This window comes from Manduca sexta, chromosome 24 (genome assembly GCF_014839805.1).
Source record: "Manduca sexta isolate Smith_Timp_Sample1 chromosome 24, JHU_Msex_v1.0, whole genome shotgun sequence".
NCBI classification, from domain to species: Eukaryota; Metazoa; Arthropoda; class Insecta; order Lepidoptera; family Sphingidae; genus Manduca; species Manduca sexta.
In genome coordinates, this window is record NC_051138.1 from 3,601,545 (window position 1) to 3,620,906 (window position 19,362).

The 19,362-nt window shown below is 36.8% G+C and overlaps 1 protein-coding gene across 2 annotated transcripts in view; it reads right to left on the reverse strand.

The window, feature by feature from the left end:
• Positions 1 to 6,218: 6,218 nt before the first annotated feature.
• The window catches only part of LOC115440628 (pituitary homeobox homolog Ptx1), a 53,586-nt gene continuing 40,442 nt past the window's right edge, over positions 6,219 to 19,362 (reverse strand). For both annotated transcript variants that reach the window (XM_030165016.2, XM_030165017.2), the window contains exons 4-5: positions 18,105 to 18,352; positions 6,219 to 9,139 (exon numbers count right to left, since the gene is read on the reverse strand). In XM_030165016.2, the coding sequence (XP_030020876.1) occupies positions 8,549 to 9,139; positions 18,105 to 18,352 (839 nt within the window). In that variant the 3' untranslated portion in view covers positions 6,219 to 8,548. The remainder of the gene's footprint in view (positions 9,140 to 18,104; positions 18,353 to 19,362) is intronic.

The following is a 19,362-nucleotide window of genomic DNA, read 5'->3' on the forward strand; positions in this document are numbered from 1 at the left end:
TCTGCATAGCATTGCAATAAATCCGCGTCGCAGTATATTTATTTACTGTTCGGACGCGGACCGCCCAAGTATTACGCCCCGTGCCTCCGCGCTAACCTATTACATGTATTTTGTACTAAAATTTACCAAATTACTGTTGTCTCTTATGTATATTTGGTTGGGATGTAAATAGTTCTTTTTATAAAGCTGTTTTACAAAGATTTACCATGTATTTTATGCCAGTTAAAGTCCCCTTCTTCCTAATTTTTATACATGTGTGTTTTTAATATTCACGATACTATTAAAGTATTTTACTCTAATATCGAAGTATGAAAACAATATATTCTCATATCTACCTTCGTTAAACAAAAGACACTGTAGAATATCTACCTAAATGTGTACAATATAATAACATCAGGCTATAAGTGTGTAATACAATATGAACGCAATACGAAGTGCGGTATTATTTTGTAGTCTGCCGGCTTCAGGCACGGAACACAATTAACTTGTAAGATTGTCTGCGGAGGCTGCACTCGGAACCCTCGCCCTCCTCATCCATCTACCCGGTAGATTCTACCCTCCCAAACAAAACATCAATAAACTCCACCGTACACACAAAAATAATCCTTACCGCAAACTATTAAAGTTGACATTCACGTGATACTTTAAAAGTTTTATGTGCCGCATTTATTTTGGGTAGATATAGCAGTCCAGTTACCCTTGATTGGTTGTCGTTCCTCTAATCCCGTTTTGATCCTTTCCACCCAAAATCTAGCCCTCTTCGTTCCTCAGTTAAATGTCGGCATGCGTACTTACCTGTGTGTGTGATTTTAATTATGTCTAAGCATCGTATGAAATGTATGGGAGGGCCGATAGCCGATATGACTGATTGCTACTTGATAAAAGCACATATAAATATACCTAATTTTGTCGGATTGCTCATTCTAAACCCAAAATATAAAATTCGGCGGTTTTATTTAAATAAATTAATTTAATTATTATTACGATACGACTTTAAATTATAAATTTTTGGTTCCGCGTCATTTAAATTGCCTTATAATTGAACGGAAATAATATTTGCAGGAATATAACGCTGTAAAGATATTTTTGTGAAAAATATCTTTTTTGAGAAATAACAGTCCAGCATAATTAGTCGTCTAATTCGATTCAATCGTTAACATTTTATAAATCAAAAAGAATTTCACGCACCGCTTGTACGTAACGCAATACGTTATTAATTTAAAAATCGATACTAGTTAGCTAATTTAGTTTGTTCATAATTTTTCAATATCAATTTAATAGAATTTATTATTACGCATGTAATTGAAATAACATTTTTAAACAATGTAGTTCCGTGCCAAGTTCTAGTTAATTGTTAACCACTCTATGTAATGAAGAATTCGATAGTGGGTGGTGAGCACGGTTGGTAACTGATCTGTTAGTCGTTACGCTGCCATTATACATCTTGTGTTGGTCGCGGACAAATATTATGTAGGGTTGATACGATAAGGTGCTCGCTCGCGCACGTAGACCCCGGCCGCGGTGACTAAGGCGATCCTTGATAAAATAAAAAGCCATGCCAGTGTTTGCCACCATAAAGATAAGCATCGTGACGTGCGGGCCTGCAGTCGCGGCCACCGCACACACGTGCTTATATAAGTAGAGACGGAACGACGAACAAATACCCTAATTATACAGCAAATAGTAAAAACTCGACATTGACTCTGAGATAATGAAGTGTTTGTAGAACGCTCGCAGCCCGTCGCGGCCGCCGTGTCTCTTGCACGCTTCCGACGTGATCGCCGCGATCTCACTACAAACCGAATATGATCGCATCCCTAATCGAAAGCGATTAGAGCGGTGTCCGCACGGGCCACACCGCCACTCCGCCGCGCCGCCGCGTTAGTCCGCGAAAGCTCCCACCAAAAGGAGCAAAGAATCGGAAAGCGATACGGCTAATCCCACTAATCGGGGAGCAATTGAAAAATAAAAATGTAGATGGCGGAATGATTCCATTTAGAGCCAAAACGATGCGACAAAATAATAAAAAAGGTACGGGCGGAACGGAATGGGCTGCCCCCGGCGGCCGGCGGCTAATATTGAAAGCAAATCCTCGGCTAAATCCTTAAAGCGCCTGGATTCGAGCACCTGGAAACTGTGTGTTTGCGCGCCCGCCGCCGCGCCCGCCGCTGCGCCGCGCTGTCGCCCGCTCCCGAACGCCCGCACCACTCCCGTACTCTGCCTGATAATCATTTGCTGGATTATTGTATACTTTCCGCCTAATGTCACCCATTTTCGTGAATCAATTGTTTGCAATTTATTGGCATTTGGAGGTTTAACCCACGTTTTTACATTTGAATTTTGAAAGGATTTGCAGATTTTCATAATAACGCGATGAATTGCTACTGGTGGAATATGGTTCGCATTGCATATTTTTGTAACTAATTTTTTTATTAAACATTGAAGTAGTAATGAAACTATTACTTATTATTTAACCACTTGAAAACTATTTTAAAATTTACGAGCAATTTCTTCCACACTAAGCCTAAAGGGTTCTAAAGAGGTTTGATTTTCAGGCCAGGCAATCATAATTGTAATTATCGATTCGAATGACTTACCTTCTCTTAATAAGTCATAAGACTTTACGCTAACAGTGGATGGACCAGTTGCACCTCTACCTACCACTTCGTGAACATAAGTGTGAACTTAACTTGTAAACAACACGCAATTCGTGGTCCTATTTTTAAGCATGTTGATTTCTGCTCATCGTTAAATCCTTTTGACTCTATAGTGGAACATGAACGACGTGGAACCACGTGACTTCAATAATTAAAGTTTTCTTCTATTATGAAGTTGATTATTATAAAAGTAGGAAAGGTACTACATTGGTCACCTGATGATAAAAGATCATAGCGACCGATAAACTCCCAAAATATTAGAGGAACCATGGCGTTTTGCGCATGCGATACATGACGATTTTTACTGTTTATAATGGCAGAGACTCATATATTTTTCTATCTAGTTTGCACGCCCGTATTAAAAAAGTTTTCAATAATGGATTTATTTTTTAAGACTTCTCGATCTACCTATGAAGATCTATTCAAAATCGATTCGGTTTCGGATATTAGTGCGGAAAATTAAATAGACATAAGTACATAAAAAGAAAACCTTGTTCAAGTTTTAATAACACGCGAATAACTATTTTATTAAATAGTGTTACAGAAATATAGACAGACAGTTCTATTTTATTTATATTGGCTATAAAACAAGTCATGAAGTAATCACCCGTTATTTATATACCTACATTGTGACGTTATTTGTCTCTACTTTACAAATATAGTATTTAAACAACTCTACAAATAAATTGTATGTGTCAAATTAAAATATAAATTTTAATTTGTATTTTTTGGATTACACACTAATTAGTATGAAGGGCGGAGCATTTTATATTTTTGAATTTTTTAGTCATCTTTTATTTTAACTTCATAAGTAGTAACGACTATTGACTGCCTTTGTGTCATAGTTGTATTATGGTACGACTGCAGTGCGGAGGTCTGGGGGTTGATCCCCGGGTCGGGCAAAGTGATATTTCGCTTTTCCACGTAGTATTAGCCCGGAGTCTAGAATTTGTACCCGATATGGCGAAAAGCTCGTCCCTAATTACATCATGGGACCGAATGTGTACGGCGGAGAGCGAGTGCACTAACTGCGTCTCTGCTTACACCACCTAAAAGGCATGAAAGTAGAGTCATGTTGTAAACGCTTTTGATTGTAACGTGAAGAGCTCGCTCGGCCATATGTATTTCAGACTCTTTTGTTCTTTTCATAAAATCTAGTAGAACGTAAATATTATTATATTCAATATCAAGCAACAAACCTCTTCAAATGGATGACTGGACTAAAAACTGAACAATCTTACCACTTAATACATTTCTACACATACGAACCTGTCTGACAAAATGTGTTCTTGTAAAATATTCAATATTCCGTTGAGACGTTCAACAGAGTACATTTCCTGGTTGCTATGACAACGCAATTCCTCTTCCTGCACGCTGTCAGCTCTCTATGATACAACAATATTGTAAACTGAAATTTATTTCCATATAAAGTGCGCCTTTAGTGCAGATATATTCATATTTACATACGTATATTTTAAATGAGTAATGACGTGTGTTTGAATAATCTTGTATTATGATAAGCCTTCAGTAGTGATTGTTGTCAAACGATTATAGCCTTATGAAATGTCTAAAAGCCTATGAATATAACGTTATTAAATTTATTTGTTTAACATCAGTAAATGGCTAAAAATAACAGTTCGAGATAAATAATATGTTGTATACTGACATTTGCTTGCGGCTCTGTCTGCATCGAAATCCGGTCTCGGAATAAAAATTGCACTTTAAAATGATATAACGTCGAAATGTTTCTGTTAAAAGAATTATTAACATCGTCGTAAGTGTAACTTTAAACAAAAAAAAACTCTGTATTAAGTGTACTTATAAATGAATGAATCTCTCCTAGCAGAATTTCGGCACGGCGCGGCGGCCAATTTCAGCGGAGATCAGCCAGTTATGCGGAGATATTATAGTGTACGAAGTGTGTGCGTAACATACGGGTGTACTTTCTGTTCCTTCACCCGCATATTCCAGTGAGACGGCATTCCGACATAACGGGACAGAGATCAGGCTCAGGACCTACGGCTTTATGTGTTTTCCAAGGCATGAGGATGTGATACCGGCAACATCCTGGCTCCGAGCTGTGACTGAGAATTTTTTTAAATTGAAAATCCCATTTTAGTTACAAAATTTCTTTACTTCTATAGGTACCATAATTTGAGAAGACCAAACTATTATAAACAATTAAAAACACTATTTCAAGTAAATAATTACTCTTTTAACCCTCTACACAAAAAAGAGGTGTTATAAGTTTTAGATGTGTTATCTGTATATCTGTGTCAAACAAAAATCATTTTTTTGGCAAAAATACCTTCGGTCTGTTAAAAAAGGGTCACTTTGAAAAGTTTATAAATTTTAGCTGTAAAGTGCTCATAGTAATAAACATAATACTTTATAGCTGCATAGACAAAGATCAACGAATACACGGCGAACAACACCCAAAGGGTTTTTTTTTAGTAAGAACGAAGAACAGACACGCATAGTCAGTATGCGACCTTTTATTCCTCTTGCAAGTATCAGTGTTAATTTCAATTAATCATTGACTTACTAGAACAAAGTACCCACCAAGTACTATATAAATATACTTACTATTGGCATATTAATCTCAATATTTTCTAATGCTCAAGATTCAGCTTTGACAATAGGTCTTAGTTACATTAGCAAAGAGTAAGATTTTCAGAAAGGGAAACCGACATAATATGTAGGTACTAATATGCACGAATGCAGTTTACGAATCGTTCCAATAATAATTACATTCTACATACATTGTACATATAGGGAAGTCGGCAAGAATCAGTGAACAGTTTGTGCATTTGAATGACGTTAAATGATGTTGGAAAGCGTAGAGAAATATCACCGAAGACGGATTAGTGCCGTTTATTTATATTGTTTCTTTATAAAGTTATAATTGGCAATTCCTCTCTTCTATATTTATGTGTTTTCCTGCGGTTCTACATATACTGAGTGTTAATTATTGGTAAAAATATTATATAATGATATTTTCGCGTGCATTGTATGATACCGCACGCCGCGTCAGCAAACATGTGCAGTTGAGACTGCACTGTTGGTTTATATGGACCCCTCGCCACTGCAAAGTTCTAGAATGATCATTGACTAACAGTACAAAGTCCCCGCCAAATTGAATATGAGTGTACTTACCATTATTATATTTTTGGTAATATTGTTTGACGCACAAGATTTAGTGTGTTTAGTATATGATGGATAATATAAAATTGTTTGTGTACATAGGCGCCAGGAGGGAGGTGCAAGTAGGTGTACGTGCATCCCCCTGCTCAAAAATAAATCACGATAAATGTAATTGCATTGAATAATCAGCAACAATGGGAACTATCGATGAAAGAGGTTTTTATATAAAAAAAAAATTATAACCCACGCGATTTGAATTAGCAAAAGTCAGTAATATTATGTAGTAAAGTACGTTAGTGCAGATTCACCTCCTTAAAACACCTTGGCGGCGCTATATATTTGTGTTAATGTAATTTTGAGACAATAGGTTATGATAATTATATAAAAGCAGTATATAAATTTAAATGAAACAAAACATACTCAGTGATATTTTTTATTATGACTAGAGGTTTTTTAAGTTACAAAACAATCGGTATTCTTCTTATGATTATGTAATTCACAAAATAATTTCAACAAACGTTACAAGATCGCGGTTATGATATGTATAAAATGAAAACCTCGAATTCAATTACATTAAAACATTATGATACGTAGATTTTGTTATTTACATATTTTCATTTAGTGTTTCCTTCATTGATAGGCACACGGAAGTAGGTATAATGACGTTACACTAACAATATATCTAATTAATATTAATCTAAATAGTTTACATATATTTACAATTTTTTGGGTGTTACAGAATAAATATTTTTTTAAATAAATATGAGATCCTGGTTATATTAATCTCATATGTAATCGAATGCGCTGAAGGTTAAGTGAAGTTATTACTTCGTTTTTAAGTAGCAAAACAGTCACGCAGTTTTAATACATAAGTTTCGTTCGTTTTCGTAAGTCATTTGCAAATAATGCTTAAAATATTTCTACTGTAACATGTTCTTATTGCGTAAATGTTATCTTATTTGTTTTACAAATGATTATTTTCATGAAAAACACATTCAAATGGTGATTATAAATTGTCTATTTAAAATTAAATTAAATTAATTGATATGCTAGGAACTGCAGAGTAGGTTTATATAACTTTATTTCTAAATTTGGCAATGTTTTTTAATTAAGAAACAGCGCCACACCCTAGTTTCAGGATAATCGAAACTAAAGATGTATCCACATTATGTGTGAGCATTTTACAACCAGTATATTTGGTCACTTGAATTTAATATTCGTTTATTCCTCAATATATAATTGTTTATAGAGTTATCGATCAAATATGTACTTTATTATCTCTTTATAAAAATCAAATTAATAATTCATTTGTTAATGCAAATGACCACCAAGAGCCCACTTGAAAATTACACACAATGACTACAGGTCTAATTTTAATGCGATATGCCTAACCCGTTCATTTTTAATGAATTGTCTCCCTTCTTTCTTATTATAGAAAAGGGAAGCTTAGTATAATACATTTCTCTATTTTAACAGTCTTCTCTCTTTATCATTCCCATCTCTGAGAATCTTACCGAAGAGTGTATACTAGAACTTGCCTTTCACCCTTAGTTTAAGAAGAATCTTGTACCCTAGATGAACAGCTATTTGCTACGTAGCAAAAGCAGATATATTAAATGATTTGGTATGAAAATTTGGGCATAATATTCATTTATATCGTAGAGTATATTTTAAAATGCAATTTAGCATTAACACATAAATATTTTTGGTTCCTTCTTTCTGGGCCGTATCCATCACGCTAAAACTATAAAACAAATATTATAAATGCAAAGCACAGTACTTTATATGTACGGAATAAAATATATTTTCCTTTAATTTTTGGCATCGATGCATTGGTTTTTATATTTTTATTTTATTTGGATTTGATATGATTCATTAATGTTTTCTGTTCTTGTATATTTTTAGACATTCATTAGATAATTAATTACATTACCACAAAATAATGTGTACTTATACCTTATAATATTATTGCCATTATGTGTGTGATCCTTTATGCGGTCGCTTTCCTTACATTTGCGTGGTGTGAAAAGAATTTATAAAGCTCTGTCTACGTAATGTTGTTTCATTTAGAAATGATTTGCTACATCGTGAATTGCTTCAATACGCAAAATGTTTAATAGAAGCCACCACATGTCCTACAATCAATAAAATTATGAAAGGAACTGTTGATTTCAGTAATCATATTTTGAATAAACTCAAATATTTAATCATTTATATACAATTCCCTCAAAATGGGTTCCCTATTTTCTTGACAAATAAATTATCTACTTTAAAACTATTTACAGTGTTCTTTGCGTATCAAACTAACAACAAAAAATTGTTCCAAGGAATACTAAGTACATCGTAAGCTTGTAAAAATTGCACACATCGCTTTGGTATACGTACATACATAACTACATATTTACATTAAAATTAAAACATCGTTAAGGTTTTATTGCCCGAAGTTTCGTAACGAACGTTATACAACACGCGAGGAATTCACAAGTGATACACACCTCGTACCCACTACCCACAGCAGGAGTCCGGCTCATGACGCGCGGCGCACGGTGCCCGCCGCTCGCGAACACGAACAGTCTGTTTGCACCGCAGACCATTGCATTTATAAGACGCGGCACTGCTCAGTCGAACCAGTCCCAGAGATGGCGGTAAAGGCCCGGGGCGAGCGCGGCGTCGGGCGGCGACTAGGAGGCGCGCGCGGCGGCCAGCAGCGGCGGCGATCGCACCTCCTCGCGGCCGCGCGCCTCGTCTCAGAGCACGCGGTCCGACACGCCGACGCCGCTCGCGTACTGGCACGCCGACAGCGGCGCCGAGCCCGCGCGCGACACCGGCGACACCGTGCCGTAGCTCCCGCCGAACCCCGACGAGTGCTGCTTCGCTTTTAGCCGCAACGACGCTATCGACGACGACATCGCAGGGCACGGCTCCGCGCGGTACATGCTGTACGGGTTGGGTGGTGCCGTGTACGGACAGGGCGCTACACCGCCGCCGACGCCGGCGGTACCCGCAACGCCTGCCATGCCGCCACCGCCGACACCTCCCATCGATGTCGCCGTGTTGAAACAGTTCACCGAGCCTTGGTGATGACTCGCGGGCACCACTGATCCCAATGGGTTGACGGGCCATGGAAAGCTCTTCGTTCCTAATGGGCTGGGCACTTTCGCTGCCCAATTGTTGTACGGATATGAGGAGTAAAGGGCGTCAGTGTCGGGGAACGGCTGCATCAGACCGTTGAATTGCGTGCTGAATCCGTTCTTAAAGTCTGCCGCGGCCGCAGCTGCTGCATTCATTGCGTTTCTTTCGCGTTTCCGCCATTTTGCTCTGCGATTTTTAAACCATACCTGTAACAACAAAAATTAATTGTAGAGCATGTTAGTGAACATAAAAATTTACTTAATGTCAGTTATGTTTCTTATAAGTTAAAACAGTTTTGGCACCTAAGTAAGTAAAAATGAGCTGATTACAAGGCGGTAAGTTTTAACGAGATTCAGAATGTGGACGCGACTTGCGTTGCGTAGTTATTAACTTTGCTCATTACAAAGTTGACAGTGAGACGCAGGCGTGGGTCGGTGTATTCGAGCCACGTAGCCGCGGCGGAGGCACCGGACCGAGGGACCCCCGCCCGCCGGCCGCAGCCAACGACCCGTCTAATTGCGGCCACCAAATGAAGATAAACGAGCGACGCGATTGGGCGGGACGGCTCGCCGCCATTCTCCGCACTCGCCAGCACTCGGGGGCACTCAATCCGGCCGCAGCTAGCAGTTCGCAGCAAACGAGTGCCGCATCTCGCGCTGAGCGGCTCAATCGATGTTGTTATTTAGGCGAGGCCGCGGCGGAGGCGGCGGCGGAGGCGGAGGCCGTGCCGGTGATAAGTCGCCGTGAGCGCAGATAACGCGCGCGGTGATGTATGGCGCGCGTCCGTCACCCGGCGATCGATCGCTCCGACGACACCTCCGCGATAAATTGCGCAATCCACGTAGCGACTGCAATAAATATTGTGCCGGCGGCGGTATTTGTCTCACTCACTGTGGCGGGTTCACCCAGCCGAAACGGTAAATAATACCCTCTTTCCTCGGTTAAGTGAACATAAACGGTCGTTTCCACCCCATATACAATCGTTTATTTTTCGAAACATAAATTTCACAAATTCGCGTGAGCGCGAGTTTCGTGCGGCGGCTGACACAGGTAAACCGCAGATTACAAGTGTGTACATGCCACTTAATTCCCTATCGTATACAATTCATCGCAGATTTTGGTTCGGTGAATCGAAATGATTATCATAATATTCCTATTTTGCAATGAGACTTTAAAACGACCATCAAAACGTGGTGGCGTAAAGCTTCTCACAGCCGCCGCTTCCCATTGTGACCGCGAACAAACGGGTGAAAATAACTGTACAGGAACGGCGGGGTGTTCAATAATGACGTCAGAATGATATTTATTTAGGTGCACATATGTGGAAATAATTTCCATTATTTGAATAGCGGTGGACAGCGGAGGAGCGAGCGCTCGGAGGGTCGCGAATATTGCGACGCGGGGCTAATCCTTTAAATATATTATTGCAGGATGGTGACCCGGCGCACCCTCCGTCACCCGGCGGCGCCCGGCCCGCGCCCGCGCCCGCAAGGAGGCTCCCTCGCACTTTTTAATGTTTCCCAAATAGCTCCGCTTTGTACGTTCGTTAGCTGTTGTTATCACTATGTTAATAAAGGCTTCGCGTTTTACAAATCAATATGTTTGAAAAGAATATTCTATTGTAAAAAAATGGCCCAAGAACCCCAAACCCAAGACTCGGTGATCTTATGGATATCTGTTGTATTACAAATTGAGATCTTAGTATTGTAAAAAAACAGCGCAAAATAATGTGAATGTCATAAAATTTTCATCAACTTTTAAGAAACTGGCAAAGCTAACTAGCTTATCTCAATTTCATATAATTAGTAATTTAAGGTATCATAAGGGATTGACGTGTCCAAATATTCCCTCTCATATAATATGTTTATCCGTACGTGATTTATTAAGAAGCCGATGAATTATGACCTGCCCGACTAGTAATAAAGCTATTATACGGTCAGCGGACCGCAGGGTTGCAAAATTGCCTTAAATTTAAATTAACTCGGAATCACAATTTTATTAGTGTCATCAATCAAACACAGATCCGAACGGGTGGTCACGTCGGGCCAGAGGACTCCGGCCCCTATTATAAGGATATAAGGACGTTAGTGGGTTAATTTAGTAGATTTCTAGAGTCAAATAAACACGAGCTCATATAAACGGATAGTGAACATAAACTCTGAATTGACACGTGTCTGAATCAGGGTTGTCAAATTGTATTAGAGACGAATTTACCGCAAACCACGCAGAAAACGTAGGACAGAATCAATATTATATTGGGATAATGATATTCGAACAACATAATGCGACATTGTAATATGCAAAGAAGTATTAAATACGGAAATTCGACAGATTCTTATAGTTTTTTCTACAAAAAAGAGTTAAAATAATAATATAAGTAAGCAGTCACAAATTAAGTCAACATTTATGTTAAATACTTTTTTACTTTGATCATGATAATAACTCAACAAAAATTGACAATTTTAAGTTTACAAGCCATTGTATTACAAATACCAACTCTATTATAACCAGCCTCTACGCAAACTACAAATCTGTGGGACTTTGCAAAGAAAACAACATACATTGTTCAAAAATAGAGCATAAAAATAGCAACGTAATTTATATTCAGATCATAAAAATACTTGTAAATGACTAAAGCATTGGGCGCATATAATTTATATCATTATTTTAAGCTTGTTTTCTTCCTGGGATTTTGTGGAGGACGGCATTGATATGATTTAATTTAAAAGCTATTTACTTATTTTAAAAGCTGTATAAACCAAGTACATCATACTAAATCCATTATTTTTCTGGGCTACATGGTGTATTTTACTGAGCAAATTAAGTTTATCGACTAGATTCCTTCATCTAACGGTACCTTTTCCGCTTAAACCATAATAAACTGGCAAACGTTTAATATATTTAAGAAGTTAAGGGAGTAGAGTATAATTTTTACATGTAACTAAAATAATATGTCTACACCGAATCAAGTGTGATATAAGAGCAGATGGAAAGGACCAATGCCAAAAAAAAAACAGCTCGTTTACAGTAAATTGCATTTGTTTTTCCGCCAAATTAAATCGTATGACAAACTTTCAAAACAAAAATACATCGCGCTGACAAGCAGTGCACTCTTGGGAAGTTATTATAGTGTAAGTTAAGTCAGTCGACATCCCTACTCGGGGTGGGTTATTAAATGCACCCCGTCGCGAGTACCAGTGGCTTCCGCACGATGTGGAAATGGCCAAAATACCCACAGCTAGCCACACAAACGTTACAGAAATTAATGATCAAGCAAAATTGATCCGTATTTTATCATTTAATCCTATTAATTGTTCCTTTATGCTATAAGCTTTAAGGACTAAAATCGTTCACACATTTCAATCAAACGTATGAGAAAATTGTGATAGAAAATCCAATATTTTACGCCGAACACTTGACATTGAACACGATCTGTTTTTTGCGATCAATAAACAAAGATTACAGTTTGGCGTCTATAATCAAAATGACGCGCATCCTACACCGCCCATTCATATAAATTCCTCAACAAAGTATCCACTGAATCCTAGAGATCACAACAGTAAACTTTGAGCCTATCAAAACACGAACGAGATAAGTCATTGGACACAGCGCTGCGGTACACTCCCTCGCCATATTACACCCTATCACTACAGAACAAAGTACAATTTGTACTTCGGACCGTTTCTTGGCAACAACTCTGGGTATCAAATAAATTCTGTAATTGAAGTTTCATAATACTGTATCGTTTGTTTACTGTAACAAATTCTTCTTGTAACTAGTTGGGTAGAAGCCAGTGGTGATCGAAACATGACAATGTTAATAAGCGAATCGTTCGGTGATACGTATAAAATGCGTGTTAGCAGGTTTAAGTTGAAAAGTTATTTTAAGAACGTACAGCTAAGGTTAAGTTGTCACTTGTGAAATGAGATTTTCATGTCATAGCATGTGTATGGTATTAAATCTTGAAACTAAGTATGAAATGTTGTCTTTATGAATATTGGTTCATGCTTTTCTTATTATCGATATCTATAAAAACAACAATTGTATTATTATGTGATCTCTTACTTATTCCCCTTTCAAAGTTTGATCACAGTTTTGTTTTTCTTACGTACCTACCAAAACAATAAGTCCATTTCCGAAACAATACAGAAAGTAAAGGAATGCTGAGAGTTTATATATGCTCGTTTAACCACTAATTTTAGATACACTGATTTAAGTTTACCAATATATATATTGGTCATGCTGTGTAATCGCAAGAGCCTGGTCCGGCAATGAAACGAGCACTATTAGTAATTCTACTAGACTATGCCGATTTAATCAAGAATTCTAAGTATACTATATTCTGCTTAAATTATATCTCCCCAAGCGTCCGAAAAATGGTCTCTACAGAAATAGAGACGTCCCTACGTAATCACTTTTTAGTGAGAATTGTAACAAACCAAACGGCACTGTAAGTTTCAAAACTAAATGGAAATTAGTGGTCCGAAACATTGTGTACCTCACAGCACGTAAAACTGTGCGATCGCGGCCGGTGTAAAAAAGGTAAAGCTCGCTAAACTGTTTGCATGCGACGAGACAGGCGACAGCAACGTGCAGTAAAAGCATTGCAAAAACAGTAGAGAGCCACGCCGCTGGGCCGTTTTCACGTAAAATAAATAATGTTCCGTGCCAGCGGGCCTGTCGGCGATGCGTTTGATACACGGCTGTTCACGCATACACGCTAAAATGTTTTCCCATCTTATACTGGTTAGATAGGTATTTTACTATATATCACTCGGTGGTAGGTTTGGAAGACTGGGACCGATTTGTGTATTCCCGGTTTATAGCGATGTTGAAGAACCCTTTCGAATTAAAGGAGTTTTGCTAATTTGTAGGCCCTATGGTATATCAAAGTTGATGTTTTAGTATGTCGAGCATTATGGAATGTCATACAGTCTGTAATTAGAAGTGATAATTATAGGTAGTATTGCAACTTCGTTAGATTAGTTGTACATATGCGGATATACATCTCAATAATTTACCTCTAAAATTTCTGAAGAAATAAAAAATTCCTGACGGAGACCTTTGCTATTTAAGTAGTAAAGATACAATCAATTTCAACCCTTGCTATTTGTGTAATAAAGCTACAATTCATTTTAATAAATTAAAGACGCTGGGCAGAGCCGCGATAGCAATAATTAACTACCACCCAGAAACTCCGTTAAATGTTTCACATCATGACATAATGTCGATACAAAATTATCTGTGTATCGGGATCGATCGTCTAATTCCACGTCACGCAATACGATACCCGTTGTTCGGATCGGCAAATGAAATGTGTCAAGTGGTGTTTCACGGGCGATTGGCGCGACGTTCCGCCGGCCCAGGGAAGGAAAACTTCGCCGAAAACAGATTACTACGCAAAAACAAACGACGTTTCCTTTTTGTTGGTATTGATACGATTTTGTTTGGGGGAAATAAATACAACTAACAATAATTTGGTCTTGGTAAGTCTCAAGATTGACTTGCGGACAAAATTAACTTTTTGTTTTGTGTTCCACAAATTTTAGACCCGGAATGAATATAATTTGCCAATCACGTGAAAATTCGTCTTCGAGAGAGCTTCGGACTTGGGACCTTTCTTTTGAAATTCGGTGCTACAGTGTAGAGAAAATAACACTTAAACACCTACAGGTTACAAAATAGTGATTCGTTTTTTTAAATGACGAAACTACACACAAATCTTCGAATATAATTCATCTTGTTTAGATGAAGTCATTCTACACACTCTCGAAGTGAAGCATTTTAATAAAAGAACATAACATGTCGCAACCTACTGCTTCAGTAGATGACAAAAAAATGAAAAAGATTTTTTAAAACACAACATGTAAAATGTGATTTGATTTGACACGCGTAATTTGCACGGAAATACTTTAAAGTAAACATTTAAAACATGTTATATTTTATAAACGCTAATTGAGTCAATAAGCAGGCAATGACCCTAATGAGTTGGTAACAAAAATAATGTTCAACGATTTATCGATGCGCGAGCGCTCAGATTTATTGGATGGCGGGCTGCGCGGGCGCACGGCTAATCCCGCGCAGGGCTGCCGTAAATAGACACTGTATTAATAAGCACTAGTATACACCGACGTGTTTACTTGCCTTTATTTGTATTATTAAGGGCTAGTTCGTAAAAGTTTTGCAAGGGTAAAATCAGCTTTAATGAACATATTAAGTGAAAATAACAAAAGTTGTTTAAAGCTTTTTTGAATGTAATATCTTAATAAACAAATCCATGCATATCTAGTAGAGACGATAATATGCCAATCTCGTCTAGAGCAGGGATGGACAAAAAGAAAAAAAGTTTAAATGTAAAGATCGACGCTTTTGGCATACCCAGCAATCATGGAACATGGCGATCAATGCTCACTAGACAACTCATTTGATCAATTAGCGGCCTTGTAAATACGATGTGAGGTTACAAAATTCTCCAGAGGAAAAATAGAATTGAAATTCTTTCAATTTTACCCATAAAAGAAAGAAGATGTACTTTAAGTTTCATAATTTCATTTAAATCCACTTCAAAAGATTCACATTTTCATCACACAATAAAACAGGTTTACGTAATTTCGTCTGTAAGATACATGGTCATGTGATATAGTAAATAGTACAATACGAGTACTTCTAGTAAATTATTTCGAATATATAAGTGATAGTCAATTTCTATCTACTCAGATCTTATGCCAAGAAATTCATTGGCGCACTTTACAAACATTAAGATCAATAAATAGTACTCATTCGATAACTCACGCACAATCACAGAATTGGGTTGTATTTGAGATTTCAATAAAATCTATGCGTAAAGACTAAACAATATAGATGTACTAGTACATTAGTGCTATGAACTATAAATGTTATTTAAGACAAATTATTTTGCATAAACACGAAATTACGAAAACTAAAACTCGGATTTTAGAATCAATGATGTAAATTTCTGCCTATATAAAGGAACGGTGTCATATATAAAATCTTGAGTACATTAGGCATCTATACTATGATGTAAGCTGAAGAGTTTCTTTGTTTGAACATATTAAGTGTAAATAACAAAAGTTGTTTAAAGCTTTTTTGAATGTAATATCTTAATAAACAAATCCATGCATATCTAGTAGAGACGATAATATGCCAATCTCGTCTAGAGCAGGGATGGACAAAAAGAAAAAAAGTTTAAAAATTTAAATGACACATAAAAATCCGATTATTGAAATATTACATTTTACTAAGTTACAACCCTACAAATGATACAAATGGGAATGTTTTGAAGAACACACGCGGTGCCCGCAGTCGAGTGCAGACTGTACAACAAATGCCTCACACTTGAAATGAACTTGCATCGTGTTGCGCTCTGTACTAGTACAAGCTGCTTGAACGTATCGACTTACACATTACTGATCTGCTTTATGGTTAATTGAAACGGTCTGTTTATTAGACTCCTTTATATGAACATCGATGATAGAGCAATTATTCAAAAATACCGAAGTGTTTACTGTTATTTTAATACCTAGAAATTCCGATAATATTAATGAGTATACTTCAGAGCCGTTGAAAGATAATTCAAAATTTAAACTACGTATCTCGATAGCGAGTGTGGTATGCAATACCTCCACTAAATCAAATCTGACAATCAATAAAATATGATCTGTCAAATAATATTTCAACAAATTTTCGTTAAATACTTAAGAACAAAAAATATGTTCGCGTTTTATTTTTTACATATAGCCAAGATGCTACATTTAAAACTTCATAAATCACCGCGTCATGCGCTGACAGAGAAGAAATTACCACTGGAAATTTATAAAAAAGTTTCCATTTCTGTACCAAAACAAGAGTAAAGAATTTAAACGTAACACGTGTTCGAAGATTAAACGGAAGCCAATCCTGGCGCATACCGAAGAAACCAAAAACTATTCTATGAATTCCGGATAAGCTAAACAGTACAAATGCTCCAACCGCAGAATCTAGCGGGGGACCTTCCAAAACTATTGACAGTGAGTGTGGATGCGATCACACTTAAGCCGGGGATTATGAAGAGACCGAAATAGACGCATCAAATCCTTGTGGATTAAGGGATTCCGTGTTCCGACGGACGGCACGGCACGGCACAAAAATATCGAACGCGCGCCGGATGCGACGATTAGCCTAAACATCTACATCGTTAATATAGTAATGCACATTCACTGCTGTCAACCGGCTGTCGACTGTGTAAAAATGCTGCAATGGTTACTAGACAGTCAGTAAACTTCACAATGCAGGAAGGTCAATAATATACTGGCCTATGCGCGGTGTTATTTCATTTAACAACGAATGAGATTAGCCCGTAGCCTATTTTCACTCGTGTACCTATCTTATTGTTGTATTTATTGTATATGACAAATGTGAATAACACGTCATAATTATTAAACTATTATATGACAACACTTAATTATAATCGCGGTTTGTTTTATTTCTTTCGTGTCTATCTAAAAACTACTTGGGGCTATTTTCGAATGAAGTATTATTGCCGGGTATTGTATCTTGACAAGATATATATGAAAGTACATCTTATACGTAAATGATATTAATTGGAGTCGTATTTTATTATTGTCATCGTTTATTTAGGAATGGCTTTAAAATAGATACGAACCTAAATGTTATTTGTACAGGTCATCACTGCCCACTACATTATAAGGAGAAAAAGTATTATAAAATTATCCAATGGTATAGCTTAAAATGTTATATTATTACTGAATTAGTTCTATTACTTCCTATAAGAATTCAAATTACTTAAATCGTATTTTTTTTGTTACACTGTCGAATTTTTACAGGATTTGAGTTATTACCCCTAAAATTTTAAATATTTATAATCTTTATTCATATAGTTATTTTAAAATAAAGTTAACCTCATTTAGTTCGCAATCTCCTACTTCATAAAAGAAAGCTTTATTTACTTTACAAAACAATAAAAATAAATAATATCAAACTGCATTGTCATAAACTCAGAACAAATCGCAATTCTCCGCTCGCGCCAAAACCCTCAAGTTTATTCGTTCAAAGTGACAAAAGAAACTGCATCGTACAGCCAATTTTTCTCAACAGCCGGTGCTACATTTCAAAATACTTTTTTTAGAATGTTTATGTACCATTAAAACTCACCCGGACTCTTGCTTCCGTGAGATTAGTCCACATAGCGATTTCCTCACGCGTGGACATGTCTGGGTAGCGGTTCCTCGCGAATGTCGCTTCCAACTCTTGAAGTTGTTGGCTGGTAAAGTGCGTCCGCTGCCGTCGCTGCCGTTTGTTCTTCTTGTCTCCCTTGTCGTCCATGGACGGCTCGTCGGGTCCGACGCCTGGAGTCGTTGATTCTGTTTTTATCGTTGGCTCAGATGTTAGCGGACGATTACCTGACAAAAAATATTTTTTTAATTGGTGAGGATTTCATAAAATAAGGAAAAAAGCATATACGTATTTTCGAACTAAATTATAATTTTATAAAATTTATGCAAATTACGATATATTTACTAATTGATGAAAGTAGGTATGCTGCATTAATTTTAATATATGTCCCTTATAAGTACGGAAGTTATTGATCTGAGAATCTTAACAAAAGCACAGGCGAAATAATATATAATGTGATAAAATAATTTTATATCTTCACATAAATTGCGCTATACAATATACAATTCTCTTGTAAAACCACATCTTCTGTATTTAATTGAAATTTGGGGCAACGCGGCAAAAACAAAACTAGCTAATCTTCAGATTGTCCAAAATAAAATTATAAAACTACTGTTCGGTTACCACTATTTAACACCCACTGCCAAAATCTACAGCGAAACAAAATTAATGAACATAAAACAACTATATATTTACAATAGGTACTTGTATTCTTGTTAGAAAAATATTAAGCGACGCTCTCCATACTAACCTATCCTTTACACGCCTAAAGCAAATATCCCAACGAAGTTCACGCCGCGCAAGTTTTTTAGTTCTACCCAAAACAAGAACAAATTATGGAAATAAAATGTTTACTTATGAAGGTGCACAAACTTATAACAAAATATCGTCAAGTATAAAAAATGTAAACTATTTCAACACATTCAAAGTAAAACTTGCTCAATATGTTATAGACAAATACTGATGTTTTCAATACCAATAATACGATGATTGTGTTGGAAGAGCATCTTTGTGCGAATACCGATCAATATTGTATCTACTCCTAAGTAATTAGCAAGCATTCTCATGTAAGCGACTTGTATTGTCTTTTTTTGAGAATAAAATTCTTTAAACCCATATAGCTAGCTTCCTCTCAATCACGATTAATTATAAAATGAATAAGTGGATCATCAGATGGTAAATTTTCAATCATAAATGCTTTGTCAACTTATACGGAAAAGAATATGAATTTGTAATA